Below are 14,690 nucleotides of genomic sequence, written 5' to 3'. Positions count from 1 at the left end.
TATTTGAGGAGATCATAAATCAACTTCCACTTGTTGGTTAAGTTTTAAATCCTTAATTATTTAACTTGCATTGGACATAATTTCCATAAGGCATGCCCTTAACATAATTGTTTTAAGGGGCCCACTTGCTACCTTTTCAAAAATTGTTTTCCATTAGCTTCCTACTAAAGATGACTACATAGTTTTGAGTGAACTGACTGTACCTGGTTGTCTCTCTGAAGTATGTGCTTTGTGAGGTTCATGAATTATGACATGGGCACTTCAAGGAAGGCCAACATTGCTTCTTAATCTGTTTTTAAAGTGTATGCCTCATGTTATTGCGTATACCATGGAGTCTTTCTCAGGTTTGACAATTAGGTCTTTGAGGCATATATCTTATGTTATAGCCATATCTTATGTTTCCACTACAACACAGAAAAACCTGTCATCTTACCAATTCTTTTGAATTCAGTCATTTTTGTGTGGATATTTAAAATAAAAACTTTTTGAACTGAGAATATGCTTAACAATTTTCAACAGCTTTTTAAAAAAACATGCTTTACTATGAGAACATCTTCTAATGATATATTGGAAAGTAACTCAAGTGCCTGGTGGTCTAGTGGTTAAGATTCAGTGCTCACCACTGTAGCCCGGGTTCATTTCCCAGTGAGGAAACCACACCACCTGTCTGTTGGTTATCATACTATGGTGGCTGCATGTTGCTGTGATGCTGAAAGCTATGCAACCAGTATTTTAAATACCAGCAGAGGCACCCATGGTGGACAGGTTTTAGCGGAGCTTCTAAACTAAGACAGACTAGGAAGAAGGACCTGGCCACTCACTTCCAAAAAAATTGACCATGAAAACCCTGTGAATAGCAGCAGAGCATTGTCTGATACAGTGCCAGAAGGTGAGAGGGTGGCACCAAAAGACGCGGCAGGGTTCTACTCTGCTGTGCACAGGGGCGCTAGGAGTTGGAATTGACTCAGTGTCAGTGACAACAAAAATCACGTGCCTTGGGGGCCGGCCCCGTGACCGAGTGGTTAAGTTCGTGTGCTCTGCTGGGGCGGCCCAGAGTTTCGCTGGTTCGGATCCTGGGCGTGGACATGGCACTGCTCGTCAGGCCACGTTGAGGCGGCGTCCCACATGCCACAACTAGAAGGACCTGCAACTAAGATATACAACTATGTACTGGGGGGATTTGGGGAGATAAAGCAGGAAAAAAAAAAAAAGATTGGCAACCGTTGTTAGCTCAGGTGCCAATCTTTAAAAAAAAAAAATCACGTGCCTTTTTTAAAAAAAATATTTACCCCTACAAATTTGATTTTTATTCACCATTAAAAATTATTAAACTCAACCTTGTTATAATCTTATAGACAGAACAGTTTTTTAAAAAATTACAATTCTGTAAGTCAGTCAGATTTCTTGTGTTTGTTAAAAGGCATTGTAGTACGTAAGGACACTGCCCAAGAATTTTTCACACTCTTTTGTCTTTGGCTGCCACCTTACTCTCATCTAACAGTTCAGACTTCTAAAAGGGCAACAATTAAAGTTGATTAATTCTGCCTTTTTTTTTTTTTGAGGGAGATTAGCCCTGAGCTAACTACTGCCACTCCTCCTCTTTTTGCTGAGGAAGACTGGATGAGCTAATGTCCATGCCCGTCTTCCTCCACTTTATACGTAGGACGTCTACCACAGCATGGCTTTTGCCAAGCGGTGCCATGTCCACACCCGGGATCCAAACTGGCGAACCCCAGGCCACCAAGAAGAGGAAGGTGCAAACTTAACCACTGCACCACTGGCCGGCTCTCTGCCTAATTTCTTTTAGCTGTGTTGTGAACTTCTGAAAAATAATTATAAGCAAGCCTTTTAATCTGAGGTTTGCTTCCTTTCTAGGTATTTCATTATATTTCAGAACAGGTAGAACCTAATTGATAAATATCCCAGTTGTTTCCATCAGGAGTCTAGCCAGAGAAAGAGGCCTCTGCCTCCAGTCTCTGGTAAATAAAGGCAGTGGTATGGAAGGTTGCCTCTGCTTTGGGCTTGGGCACTGAGCTGAGAAGGGACTGATTATAGCAGGAAAGAAAGAATAGGATTCACATTATAATCAGTTTTGCAGAGCAGCTGAGCACTGTGAATAGTTATAATTTACTAGTCTGAATATTAAATTCTGTTGTTGCAAATGAGAGGAAGAGTGGAGTGAGATGTTGGATGTTGGTCCAGTAGAATGATGACTTTTTGATTCACAGATGATGGTGACATCACCCATAGGGCAGTTATATGGGCCAATTATATAGAATTTCACATTTTTTATTTTTATAGAGTAAAGCGGAAGCCCTTGAAAAGAGGCTCTCTCGGGTTGGCCCAGTGGCGTAGTGGTTTAGTTTGCACACTCTGCTTCGGCAGCCCAGGGTTCGTGGGTTCAGATCCCTGGTGCGGACCTACACACCACTCATCAAGTCATGCTGTGTGTGGCATCCCACATACAAAAAAATAGAGGAAGATTGGCATAGACGTTAGCTCATGTTAGTTGGTTATCATACTGTGACAGTCTTCCTCAAGCAAAATGAGGAAGATTGGCAACAGACATTAGCTCAGGGCCAATCTTCCTCACCAAAAAGAAAAGCAAAGAGGCTCTCTGACCTGTCTTCCTTTTCCTTGAGGCAGAGCCAGGTAAACAGCACAAAATGACATGCCCTTCATTCCAGTGGCCAAATATTTTGCTTCTAGAGACTGCAGCTCCACCAAGATACTTCATTATTTTTACTCCTATCTATTATATCTTGTACATAAGTTACTGCTCTGTGGGTTTTATTCTCCTCTTTTCCCCTTGCTCATTTGCTTCTCAATAATACATATATCTCTCCTAGAAAATATTACCCCCAGGGTCTTTAAGATGATACTATAACTAGAATTCTTGCATGAAGGCATCACATTAATATAATAAAAGGACCACACATTTTTTCTCATCACTCCTAAAAGGCCTTTCTGCCTACAGTAATTGTTAGCAAGTCTTCTCATTGTGTTTCTGTGATGTGGCAGGTGGAATTATTTAATCTAGTCATGCCATCTTGTTGGTTTCATGTTTCAACATAAAATAGAACAGAACACATGCTGGATTTACATTCTTGGACAGTGGGTGAGATGTTCTCCTTGATCTTCCTACTCTTAGATGCATATGACAAGTTCACCAATATGTCAAAAAGACTTCTTGGTGTTTGGAATTGGATACATAAAATTTGAGTTGTTGTCCCTCTTTTTGACCAAGCAAGTATGTATGATTGAGTTTCTCACCACTTTACCTGTACTGTGTTCTCTTATAGGATGGGTCAAACCTCACTGCGAGTCAGAGGGCCTATGCACCTGAGCAGTTGCAGAAACAGGACAATTTAACCATTGATACCCAGTACTACCTGGCCCAGCAGATCCATCCAGTCGTGGCTCGGATCTGTGAGCCAATAGATGGAATTGATGCTGTCCTTATTGCAACGTGGTTAGGTAAGTGTCCTGAGTTACATCGCTACTCACCTGGCAACAGCAGCACGTGCAGTCCTCCCTTGACTGTTGTGAGCCCTGTTTATAGGCATGGTGCTGTGTTGAGCACTTTATTTATAGTTGGACATTTACTTTTGTGATTGTTTGGTTAATGTCTGTCTCCCTTCATAGACTATGAACCCCACATCCTTGCCTCCTCTGTAACCACATGCCTGCTCCATAGTGGGCACCCGATCAGTCAGTGCTGAGGGAAGGTGAAAGAAAGGATGAAGAGAAGATTTTACGTGCCGTTATGAGTCTCTGGGCTTACATTGTTATAGCTTTAATTAGTGAACTTCCGTTAATAAGGGGATTGATAGTATCTTGATTATTGATTGATCTTGTCTCTCTCTAAAAGTATTTCCATATAAAGTGAGAACACACAGCCTTTTTAATGTGAAAAAATTTTAGTATTTGATTCCCTGTGAGTGTCCTGCCTTCGCTTTAATTTAAACTTCTAAAACTGGACTCACTATTATCTGCTAGAAATTGGCTGATTGCTAATTTTTCAACTTCTCAGGAGGTGCCAGGCAACCCTGAAACCTCAATGTTTCTTTGACTTTTTGCTGTTTTGCCAGATTGTCATCTCTTGCTTAGAAATAGATTTCATTTCTAGATGACCAGCACGTTAAGTTACATTGCTTTAAGGTCTCTGCTCTCTATCCCATTGTACACAAAGATGAATGTTTTTAGAATACTGCCTAATAAAGTCCTTAGATGGCTCCTCGCTGTCTGTAAGTGAAGTCCAGATGCCACTGACATCTCATAGTCTATAACTTTGGCCGTTATAGACTAACTGTCTAACTCCAACCTGTATTTCTAGCTTTATTTCTTATTCAGTGTACGCAGGGTCCCCTAAACATGGCATTGCTTATTCTGTCCCTGCTTCATGGAAGATTCTCCCCCTCCTCTCATTGAAACATCTGGCTTAAGAACTTGGGCTTTGGCATCACAGGGAGCTGGGTTCAAATTCTGGTTCTGTTCACAAGCTCTGTGGCTTTGGCAAGCCTCTAAACCTTGGTCTAAGCCTTGGTTTCTGGAGTCATAAACTAGAGTTGCTCAGAGGGAGCAATATGATGATACACGTGCGATGCTCTGCACAGGCCTGGAGTAGAGGGAGTGCTCAGTGAGTGCTGTTAGCAGCACGTCCCACCCTCCTGCCAGCCTTCTGCATAAATATGTCCACACTCCTCCAGTCCATAAGATTTGCATGTAGTTAGTGCTCAGTGTGCTTCTGTGGACTGAGATTGGACGGATGATTTAGTAAGTCACATATTTTTCCATCCTGCCCCTGTTGAATATGTTTCTAAACTCCTCCCCACCAGCCCCGTCTCTACTATCCCATCAGTGCCTGTTCTGGAAGTGGAAACTCATTTTTGACATTTGCCTAAGCAAAACATAATTAGGAAGATAAAATTCTGCTATCCAAGTCATCATATAATGTATTCTCGAAGTTGAGTTGTATTTGATGATGTTTATAAATCCTCAGCTGGGAAGAGGGAGTGTAAGTTCACAATATTTTTTAGTTTCCTTCTTTTTTCTCTCCTCTGCATTGTGTGCTTTCTCTTGGATACTGTAATGAGTGCTTTGCATATGTTATCTCATTTAATCCTTTCAACAACCTCATGAGAATATGTCGTATTTGCTCCATTTTAGAGAAGGAAGCTGAGGCTTAGAGAGGTAACTTTGTCTTGTCACATAGCTAGTAAGTGGCCAGCTGTGATTGGATTGGGACCCATCTCTATGTGACTGGAAAGTTTGCACTTGTAACCACTGCCTCTTCTTAGCTCTGAGAGGCTATGGCAGATGTCCTCCACCTGGAGTGGGATGGCATGGATGTGAGGGCACAGGAGCTTCATCTTCTTCCTGCTCCTTCCTCTCCCCACTGTGAACCCTCCCCCTAGCCCATCCCCACTGAAAACCCCTGAGGAAGAGTATTTGTTTTTTAGAGTAGATCTCCCACTTTTCCCATTTGTACCATCAATAACCAGTCCCAAGGTTAACTGTTGCCCTTTGGTTTTGGATTTTCTGGTAGCCCAGAGCTGAGGAGGGATAGATGGAACAAGCCGCCCCGTCTCATGAATGACATTTAACAGATAAATGCCAGAGCCTCGTATTTCAGCAGAAGAGCTGGCAAGCAAAGGGTGGTGGAACCTGCCAGGTGGAGAGCCTGATGCCCAGATCTTGAGTCAGATATCTCAAGACTGGTCATATCAAGAGGGGACTAGAGTGATTTTGTTGGTTCTGGGGTCATATTTAAGATCATGTTTTATGTAAATTAAACAGCGGATTTTGACTTGGTTAAAGACATACTTTATCATAATTGTGGCTGCCTTGTGAATCCAGCCTTCGCCAGTTATTTTCAAAGCCAGTAGCCTAGTGGGTCCCATCTTCAGAGGGTTCATGTTATTACTGACCAATCTCAGTCTACAGAGGGTACTCTCTGTGCTTGTGCACGGTCCCACTATGTCCCCATATCACCTGGAAGCTCTTGGTGCCAGATAACCAATGAGAGCTACTGGAAGGGCCTCAGCCCTCAAGGAGCTGCTGCTGCTTCGCCTTTTTATCTTCTTTTTCTCATTTTTATCTTTTGCCACTTGACAGCAGTTTTTATACTTGCAGACGTGAAGTTGTTATCATTGTGCGGTCTACCTCCTCCCCTGCTTGTCCTCTTCTCTTACTGCAGCCCCTGCCATCACCAGCGGTGTCCACATATCTATCCACATTACTAATAAGTCTGGTAGCCTTTTATCTCTCCCTCTTTCCTCATAGGAGAGTCCACACTAATGAAGTGCAGGACAGCAAGTGCTAGTCACCATGAATAGCTGTAGAAAACGTTGAAGCTTGCCAGGCAGATGTGTGCAGGCATTTGCCCCCTGCCATATTCGAGAGCTGCATTTTGATCGGCATCTTGATCTGCATCCTTTATTTCTCCACCCCAAGTAAAAAACTAGGGTGGCTGTTCTTCATGAGGGGATTCGAGGCCCCTGTTATCAGTTCTCACTTAGCCTGTGGTTTTAGAGAGGAGGAGGGTGGAGCCCGGGAAGTGGTGGGAGAGTAAGGGGAGTGTTAGGGGGTGGGTGGTTTCTAAGAGGTGCAAGCCGTAGGCATAAAATTACTGTAATTTGTTTTTAAAATTCTAAATCTGTTTTCTTTATATAAAAAAACTGCAGTTAGTGAACTGACACTGTTAAATAAGTTGAAGTGTACAAATGTATACATAAAATATAAGCCTTCCAACTGCCTAATCACAGACATAAAAGAATTCTCTTGCTTTTAATGTAGTTTTTATCTTTGATTAATGAAATGTATTACAGTGTTGAAACTTTAGTGAAGTTTGATACTTTGTCCTTTTAGTTAGTACAAAGAAATCAGGAATAATGGCATAATTTCATTTAGGAAAATTATTAAGTTCATGATTTTTTATTTTTAAGACTCTTGTGGAGAGCAACTATATTTTTCCAACTACCTTTTTCTTTTTCTATTGCTTTTATACTGCTTTCCTTGAAATGAAAGGCAAACATCAAGTGTTGGTTTTATCCTGTGGCTTCACTTTGGAAATTCTCTATTTCTCCACGTCAAGATACCTCCTGAAGTCTGTCTGGTGGCATGTTGCATGGCTGGGTGTTCTGTATGGGAAGGCCATTTTAGATAGAGGATAGTCTATTAAATGAGTGAATGAATAAGTCTGTTGAATTGAAAGAGAATAATTTGTTCTCTCTAATAACTAATGGTCCTCATTATCCCACAGTAAAGTGTGTATCATTTTTCTGAAACCCATGCAAGATTATTGCTATTGGACTTAAATAAAGCAAAATTTTACTCTTTTTCCATCTGTGAATAGAAAAAAATACAGTATTACTCTTCTTATACAATAGCCCTATGGGAAACATGGCCACTAAAACTTGGAACTCTTAGCTTTTGTTCTCCAGACTGTAGGTTTTTTTCTCTCTTGTTCTAATGAAAGCTCTCTGTATTCTGTGGATGAAATATTCACAGTATGCTCCAACATCCAGATAGTCTTGTGTACCTCGCAAAACAGGCCAATGATGAGAATAGTCTAAAGTTCATTCTTGAATTTTATCTTTTAATACATTTATATTTCATGCATAACAGTACTTAGAATTATATGATATCTTTCCTCCAATGAGCACTGATTTGTAAAATAGCTGTCAAGTGCATTTCTTCATGGTAAGTGATAAAATTTCAGGCATTTGGCTATCTGGGCAGTTTTCTCATTGATCCTGAGAAATTAGTGATGTTTGGAGAACATGAGAATTTAAAATTTAATCTTTGAAAGTAGTGCTTACAACTAGACAAGACTCTTAACCCAGTGTGTTCCTTAGTTAAATTGGAAAGTAGAAATTCTCTTTTTAAAACATGGCCCATAGAACTCATGTTGCAGTAGGTAGTTGTTGTCAGTAGGCAGGGTCCAGTAACATCTTCTAAGAAGTAAATGCAACAGTGAGCCAAGCAATATTTGGAGGTGCCTTTGACAGGCCCCGGGAGGTATACCTACAAAAGATGGGGTGGGGGGTAAAGAACAGGCTGTTGGGAGTAGAATGATGCCACCAGCAGGTGCCTCAGGTGTTACCTTGTCAATCAAGACTTGCCTTTTCTCATGATTAAGCTCTTAGAAGAATGTACATACATGACCATCATTTCCAAACCTTACATATTTTCTATAACATAATAGTAAAATTTAAAAAGTAAGATCACACCAAATGCAAAGTAGCATATTAAGTCTTGTCAGTCAATAAGAACCACCTCTTCTAGGATGGAGTGCCGTTCCAAGTATGTCATCAGATGACTCATGCTCCCAGCCTACTTTTGCATTCGTTGAACAGATTAATGTTGAAGACCCACTGTGCTCAGCATCATACTGGGCACTGTGAGGGACACGAAATTGAGTCAGCCATGGCTTCTTTACTCAAATTACAGGCCAGTCTGTTTAGTCAATGTCACTGTTGTGGGGAAGTCTAGTGGACAACACAGTACATGTCCTGAAAGAGGTAAGATAAAGGATTATTGGCATTCAAGAGAAGCAAAGACCATTTCCAGTTGGGGGCACCAAGGAAGAGTTACATAAAAGTGGAAGCACTTGAGGCATTGTGGGAATGCACTGTGGAGAGACCAGTGTGGAGTTGGGAATGGTTGCCTGTCCTCACCTCTCAGTTCTTCCAGCCCGTTGATGAACGGCAGGGCCCCAACCTCCATGTGGTAACCCATGCCATCGCAGCCACTCCCTGAGGCACATTAGGGAATTCACAGAGAGTGTCTTGAAGGATATCAGTTGCACAGCTTTACGCCTCAGTCACTACAAGGCCAGCACATGATACTTGTTTCTATCTCACTAGCCCACAATGCTGAGGGTCCGCAGTGACACTGCTCACCTAACTCAAACAGACCTCTGAGAACTTGGAACTAAACCGGAGCATGTTTAGAATAATTGCTTATAGTAGTAATTCCTAACTCTGATTTTGTAACACTTGAAGATTCCAAAGGAAGATGAGAATTTCTCAAATTATTTGTTAGATCAGTTTTTAAAAATTTTAACTTTATTGAGGAATAATTGGCAAATATAATTGTATATATTTAAAGTATACAATGTAGTGATATGGTGTACATATACATTATAGAATGAGTACCAGGATCGAGATAATTAACACATCCATCACCTCACATAGGTAATTTTTGTGTGTGTGTGTATGTGTGGTGGGAGTGCTTAAGGTCTACTCTCAGCAACTTGCAAGTTTACAATACTATATTATCTATTTTTTAAAAGATATATCATTTTAAAGATTTTCTACTTTTTCTTTTTTCTCTCCAAAGCCCCCCGGTACGTAGTTGTATATTGCTCATTGTGGGTCCTTCTAGTTGTGGCATGTGGGGTGCTGCCTCAGCGTGGTTTGATGAGCAGTGCCATGTCCGCGCCCAGGATTCGAACCAACGAAACACTGGGCCTCCTGCAGTGGAGCGCGCGAACTTAACCACTCAGCCACGGGGCCAGCCCAAAGATACATCATTTTAATTAAGTATATCAAAATGACACCAAGATTGTGTAGCCTATAGAAAAATGAGTAAGACATAATAAATGAAAAAAGCTGAATAGTGCATTGCACACAGATACTTGAACTATATTAAATGTGTATGTTTGAATGAGATGGGAAAGAATGAAGGTGGTGAATTTTAAGTTCTTCCCTTGTTGAAAAATATTAATATTTTATTATTAAAAATAAGACAGTTTTTACAAAATCAGAAGGAAAAAACCAGTTAAACAATTACTAACTCCTAAAAAGATGAGTGTTTAGGGACCTGCGGCCTGGCTGTTTCCCCCTTCTATCTACCAACATAGCTGGAGAAAGGAGGGCTTTGTTGTAAGAGAAGCAGTTGTTGGTCTGTTATTTTATTTGTGCTATTTTATTTTCCAAATATTTTTTCATCATAAAGTTACCATCTTTTCTCGGTCTAAAAATGGGAAAGAAGACACTTCTACAGTTTTTTCCTGCACAGAGGTACAGGTCTCATTAAGTTAAAATTCACATTCAGAGCTATCAACAAAGACGTTAAAAACAATCAAGTGAGGTCATGAGAGTCCTGCCCATCAGAATTTTCTTTTTCTGTCAAGATTTTGGGAGTTACCTTCTGCAGGACAATAAAAACTTGGAAGTTTATTTAACCCAAAGGCTTGGATATTATTTCTTTTAAAATAACTCAGAAATTTTCCATTTATCTTATGGAAAGGTTTATTGTTGGTGTGAAGGGCAGTTTCACTTGTCTGCCACTTATATAGTGAGTTGTTTATCCTTAAATTGGATCTACAGGAGTTTTAAACTTTTATTATGGAAAATACTAAACATGTACAGTGGTGGAGATAATTGTATAAGAAGCCCCCGCGTGCTCATCACCCAGCTTCAGCATTCTGCAACTGTGGACAATCTTATTCTTCTTCTCCACCTCCTCCAATTATTTTGAAGTAAATCCTAGACATCGTATCATTTTATCTGTAAATAATTTCATTTTGTATTTCTAAAAGACAAGGATTACCACTTTTCGACATAACTAAATATTATCGTCACTAGGAAAACCCTCCACAATTCCTTCATTTCATCTAATATTCAATAAGTGTTGGTATTTCTCTGATCATACTATGAATGCACGTTTTAAAAAAGCTCCTTGTTTGATTTGAATTGGAATCCAGTCAGGGGCCATATGATACTTAATTGCTCTTTTTTTTGATCCTTCCAAATTATTTCTTAAAGAAACTGCAGTTTTTTTGTCTTATAGAATTTCCCTTATTCTGGAGTTTGCTGATTGCATCCTAGTGGTACCCTTGAATATGTTCCTCTGTCCCCTGTATTTCCTGTAAAGTGGTAGTTAGATCTAAAGACTTGCCCATATTTCAGTTCAATTTATTTTATTTTTTGCTAATACTCCTTCCTAAGTGATGATGTGTACATCTGTGAGGAGTTACATAACGTCTGGTTGGAATCTAACAAATTCTGAAACAAACTCATAGGTATATCATAAGAGATATTTAGGATTCACTTTTTTCAATGTGAATTTTCTTGTATAACATACGTACAGAAAAGTACATAAAACCTAACCGAACAGCTTGATGAATTTTCACAAAGTAAACACACACCAGTGTAGTCAGCACTGAGCTCAAGAAACGGTTACTATATCCCTAGAAGACCCTTCATGTCTCCTTCCAGAAACTACCCTCCACCCCCCTAACCCCCCCTCCGCCCCGAAATTTACTACTGTGACTTCTAACGTCCTAGATGAGGTTTTCTTAATTTGGGATGTTACATGTAAGTTGTGTCTATACTCTTTGTGTCTGGCTACTTTCATTCGGTATGTTTGTGAGATTGGTCCATGTGGTTGTACTTCATTTCTGTGCAATATTTCATTGTATGAATATAGCACACTGTCTGTCTGCCTGTGGGTTTTTTGCACATTTGGGCAATTATGAAGAGTACTGCTTTGAGCATCCTTGCACATGTCTTCTGTTGAACAGTTGCTCATATTTCTTTCAGGTTTATACTTAGGAGGAGAATTGTTGGGTTATAGAGGACATGGCTTTTGTAGATACTACCAATTTTCCAAAGTGGCTCAACTAATTTACACCCTCTACTAGCAGTGTATGTGTGTTCCACATTCTTACCAACACTTGATGTTTTCCCATCTTCATTTTATGTGGTGGCATAACATGATTTTAATTTGCATTTCTTTGATGAATAATTAAGTTGAGCACCTGTTCACACGTTTATTGGCCATTTGAATATCTTTTGTGAGGTATCTGCTCAAGTTTTTTTTTACTGTTGGGTTGTCTTTCAGTTTTTGATTTGCAGGCATTCCTTATGTATTCTAAATATGAGTCCTTTGGAAATATGTATCACAGATATCTTCTATTTGGCATGCTTTTTTTTCAAGTATAATTTATATACCATGAAGTGCTACAATCTTTAGAGTATCATATAATCACTTTATCAAGACAGAGGAGTTCCATTACCCAGAAAGTTCCCTTGTACTCCTTCCCAATGTCTTCCCCTCACAAAAGCAACCCTCATCTGATTTGTATGACCATAGGTTAGTTTTTCCTATTCTAGAATTTTATATAAATGATTCCCTACAGTATATACTTTTTATGTCCAGCTTCTTTCATTTAGCATATTTTTGAGATTCATCCCTTTTATTGGGTGTATCAGTATTCTTTCTGTTTCATTGCTGAGTTGTATTCCATGGTAGATTTTGCCCGTTTATTTAAGCGTTCTCCTGTTAATGGACATTTGGATTGTTTGCGGTTTCTGATTATTAGGAATAAAGCTGCTATGAACATTCTTATACAAGGCTTTTCTTGGATGTAGCATTCACCTTCTAAAAGCTGAGTATTTTTTCTTTAATCTTATTAAATTTTTAGTTTGTGTATTATTCTCTGAGAAGTCCAGATATAGGAAACCCTGGATTCATGCAAAAGATCCATGATTTATTTCCTAAAAGAAATACTTAGAAAAAAAAACTCACAGTAGGATTTCATTAATTAGCTTCCCTAGTAGTTTAAGTGATTCATATTTTAAACAACTGTTCGGGAATACCAGTTACTCATTTGGAGTTTCATTCATATGGATTTTTCCCTCTTTCCCACTTGTCTGAACATATATAATTGGCTTTACTGTAGTTATTTGCAGTTGCACTAATAGAGACGTTGTCTTTTGGAGGAAGAAAATGATTTGGTCAAATGCATCAGCCTGTCAACTGAATGCCTTGAATTTGGAACAGTTTAAATACTCCTTGGGAACGAGGCCATATGAACATTCTAAAAACAGGTAGTTTATAATGGTTAGAAAGTACAATGTTAGAAAAAGTAATTTTGTGCTAAATGTCACATTGGAGGCAAGTGTCGTAAGACTATGGTGATTGTAAGTAAAAAACAGCGCTGTTGAACTCATCTACCCCAATGCCTATGATGTTACTTTCTATAAATACTTCTTGAAACATGAGAGCTTTGATCCTGTTGCCAAAATATTGTGAGATCCTATAAATTTTCTAATTATAAATGACAGTATTTTAATTTCATTCCACTACCCTTTCTGTCCACCTCCACCCCCGCAGCCCAAGAAAAATGGTGTGACTGGATCACTACGAGTCACAAGGTTGAGTTAAAGCATGCATCATTTCTGCTTATGGGGGTGGGGGGGAGCACGGCTGCTCTTCCCCCAGATAACTGGTGCCAGGCCAAGTAGGCTGTTGCTGCTTTTATTCTGTACCGGACCAAATGATTGAAGTCACTTGTCAAAAGCTTGTCGAGTAGAAGTAGAAGTTCCTTTTCTCAAATGGGGCATGAAGTTTGTTTCTTTAAGCCAGTTGTTCAGAGAGAGCTCTCAGTACAAGAGATAAAGAATTCGGAATTCAGTTTTGCATCTCTTGCTCAAAGACTAATATGATTACTTACTGTATGGTGAGCAGTTTAATATCAGTTATACAGTGTATATGCATCCATGCCAACTGTGATCATAAATATTTTGCTTTAATGTCATTTCTGACAAAATTGTTTAATTTTGGAGGGACAATAATTACATATGGAGCTCTATGTAGCCGCTCTATTTTGCACATTTTAAAATTCAGAAGCTACCTCTAGGTGGCAGCACCAGATACTTTTTTCCTGTTGTTTCACTTCAGCCTTAATGAGTTGTGGTAGAAGCAGTAAAACTTTTAAGTCTCCCCAAACTTCGAAATAAGCTGCTTATTGCCAATTTCACGAGGATTTGGAAAAATTAATTTATATGTTGAATAAATTTGGGGCTTATTTAATCCTGGATTTTGACCTTTTAAGATTCTGGCAGCAGTGATCTTTTTTCTTGACATGACATTATATGTTTTCTTAAAAAGATCTAATTTAGCTCTCTGTGATTTGCCTGTTGAACTTATAATCGTCCTCCCAAGAAAATCACTTTTATGACCTTTTTGTATCCAAGTAACTTGTACAGGGATCATTATATACCTAATATTTTAAGATAATTACAGTGTCTTCTCCCTTTATATTTTAAAAATTTAACATTGACTTATGACCAAGAGTGCTGAGATGAAGTCCCTTCTTTTGAAAAAAAATTCAGCTTGGGAATAAATCTGAAGTAATTAGGCCAGTTGGCTCTTTTATTGCCCTGGGTGGATACGGGTTGTTTGTGGAAATGGACATTTAAAATAGACATTTCATAAGGCCTGATATTTTTTCATAACTTTTGGCCACTTGGGCTTTTCTCCATAAGTAGCAAGACAGCCCATGTCCGGTTTTGGTTTAGTCAGCAGGCAGGGTGACTCGCCTTGGGTACACTAAGTGGGCCATGGCTTGTGGGGAAGTCTAGAGAGAGCTTTCATTGCTTCCTTGTCGCAGCCCGGCTAGTTTTGTATATGTGCGAAGCCAGCATTATTTTGTTCCTTGATTTTTGGGTTGTAAAAGAAGCTTGCCTTTTAGAAAACCCTTGCTTATTATTTTTCTTTTACCTTCCTTTTCAAATAGTATTGGCCTGGGAAAATGATGAATAATCATACCATCAGAGAAAAGGTGAAGCTGCTTTCTTTATAATCACAAATAAAGCAAGACATTATGTGAATACACTTGGATTCACAGCTAGAGTTTAAGGAATTTGCAACAGTTACCCTTCACTACAGAGAAG

At 39.3% G+C, this 14,690-nt stretch overlaps 1 protein-coding gene across 3 annotated transcripts in view; it reads left to right on the top strand.

Annotated features, from left to right (window-relative positions):
* Positions 1-14,690, top strand: part of POLA1 (DNA polymerase alpha 1, catalytic subunit) — a 287,461-nt gene that overhangs the window by 124,787 nt on the left and 147,984 nt on the right. For all 3 annotated transcript variants that reach the window (XM_046673990.1, XM_046673991.1, XM_046673989.1), the window contains exon 32: positions 3,303-3,477. In XM_046673990.1, coding sequence (XP_046529946.1) covers positions 3,303-3,477 — 175 coding nt within the window. The remainder of the gene's footprint in view (positions 1-3,302; positions 3,478-14,690) is intronic.

This window comes from Equus quagga, chromosome 10 (assembly GCF_021613505.1).
Source record: "Equus quagga isolate Etosha38 chromosome 10, UCLA_HA_Equagga_1.0, whole genome shotgun sequence".
NCBI classification, from domain to species: domain Eukaryota; kingdom Metazoa; phylum Chordata; class Mammalia; order Perissodactyla; family Equidae; genus Equus; species Equus quagga.
Note: the sequence above shows the minus strand (reverse complement) of the source record. Positions and strands in the feature narration are given on the sequence as shown.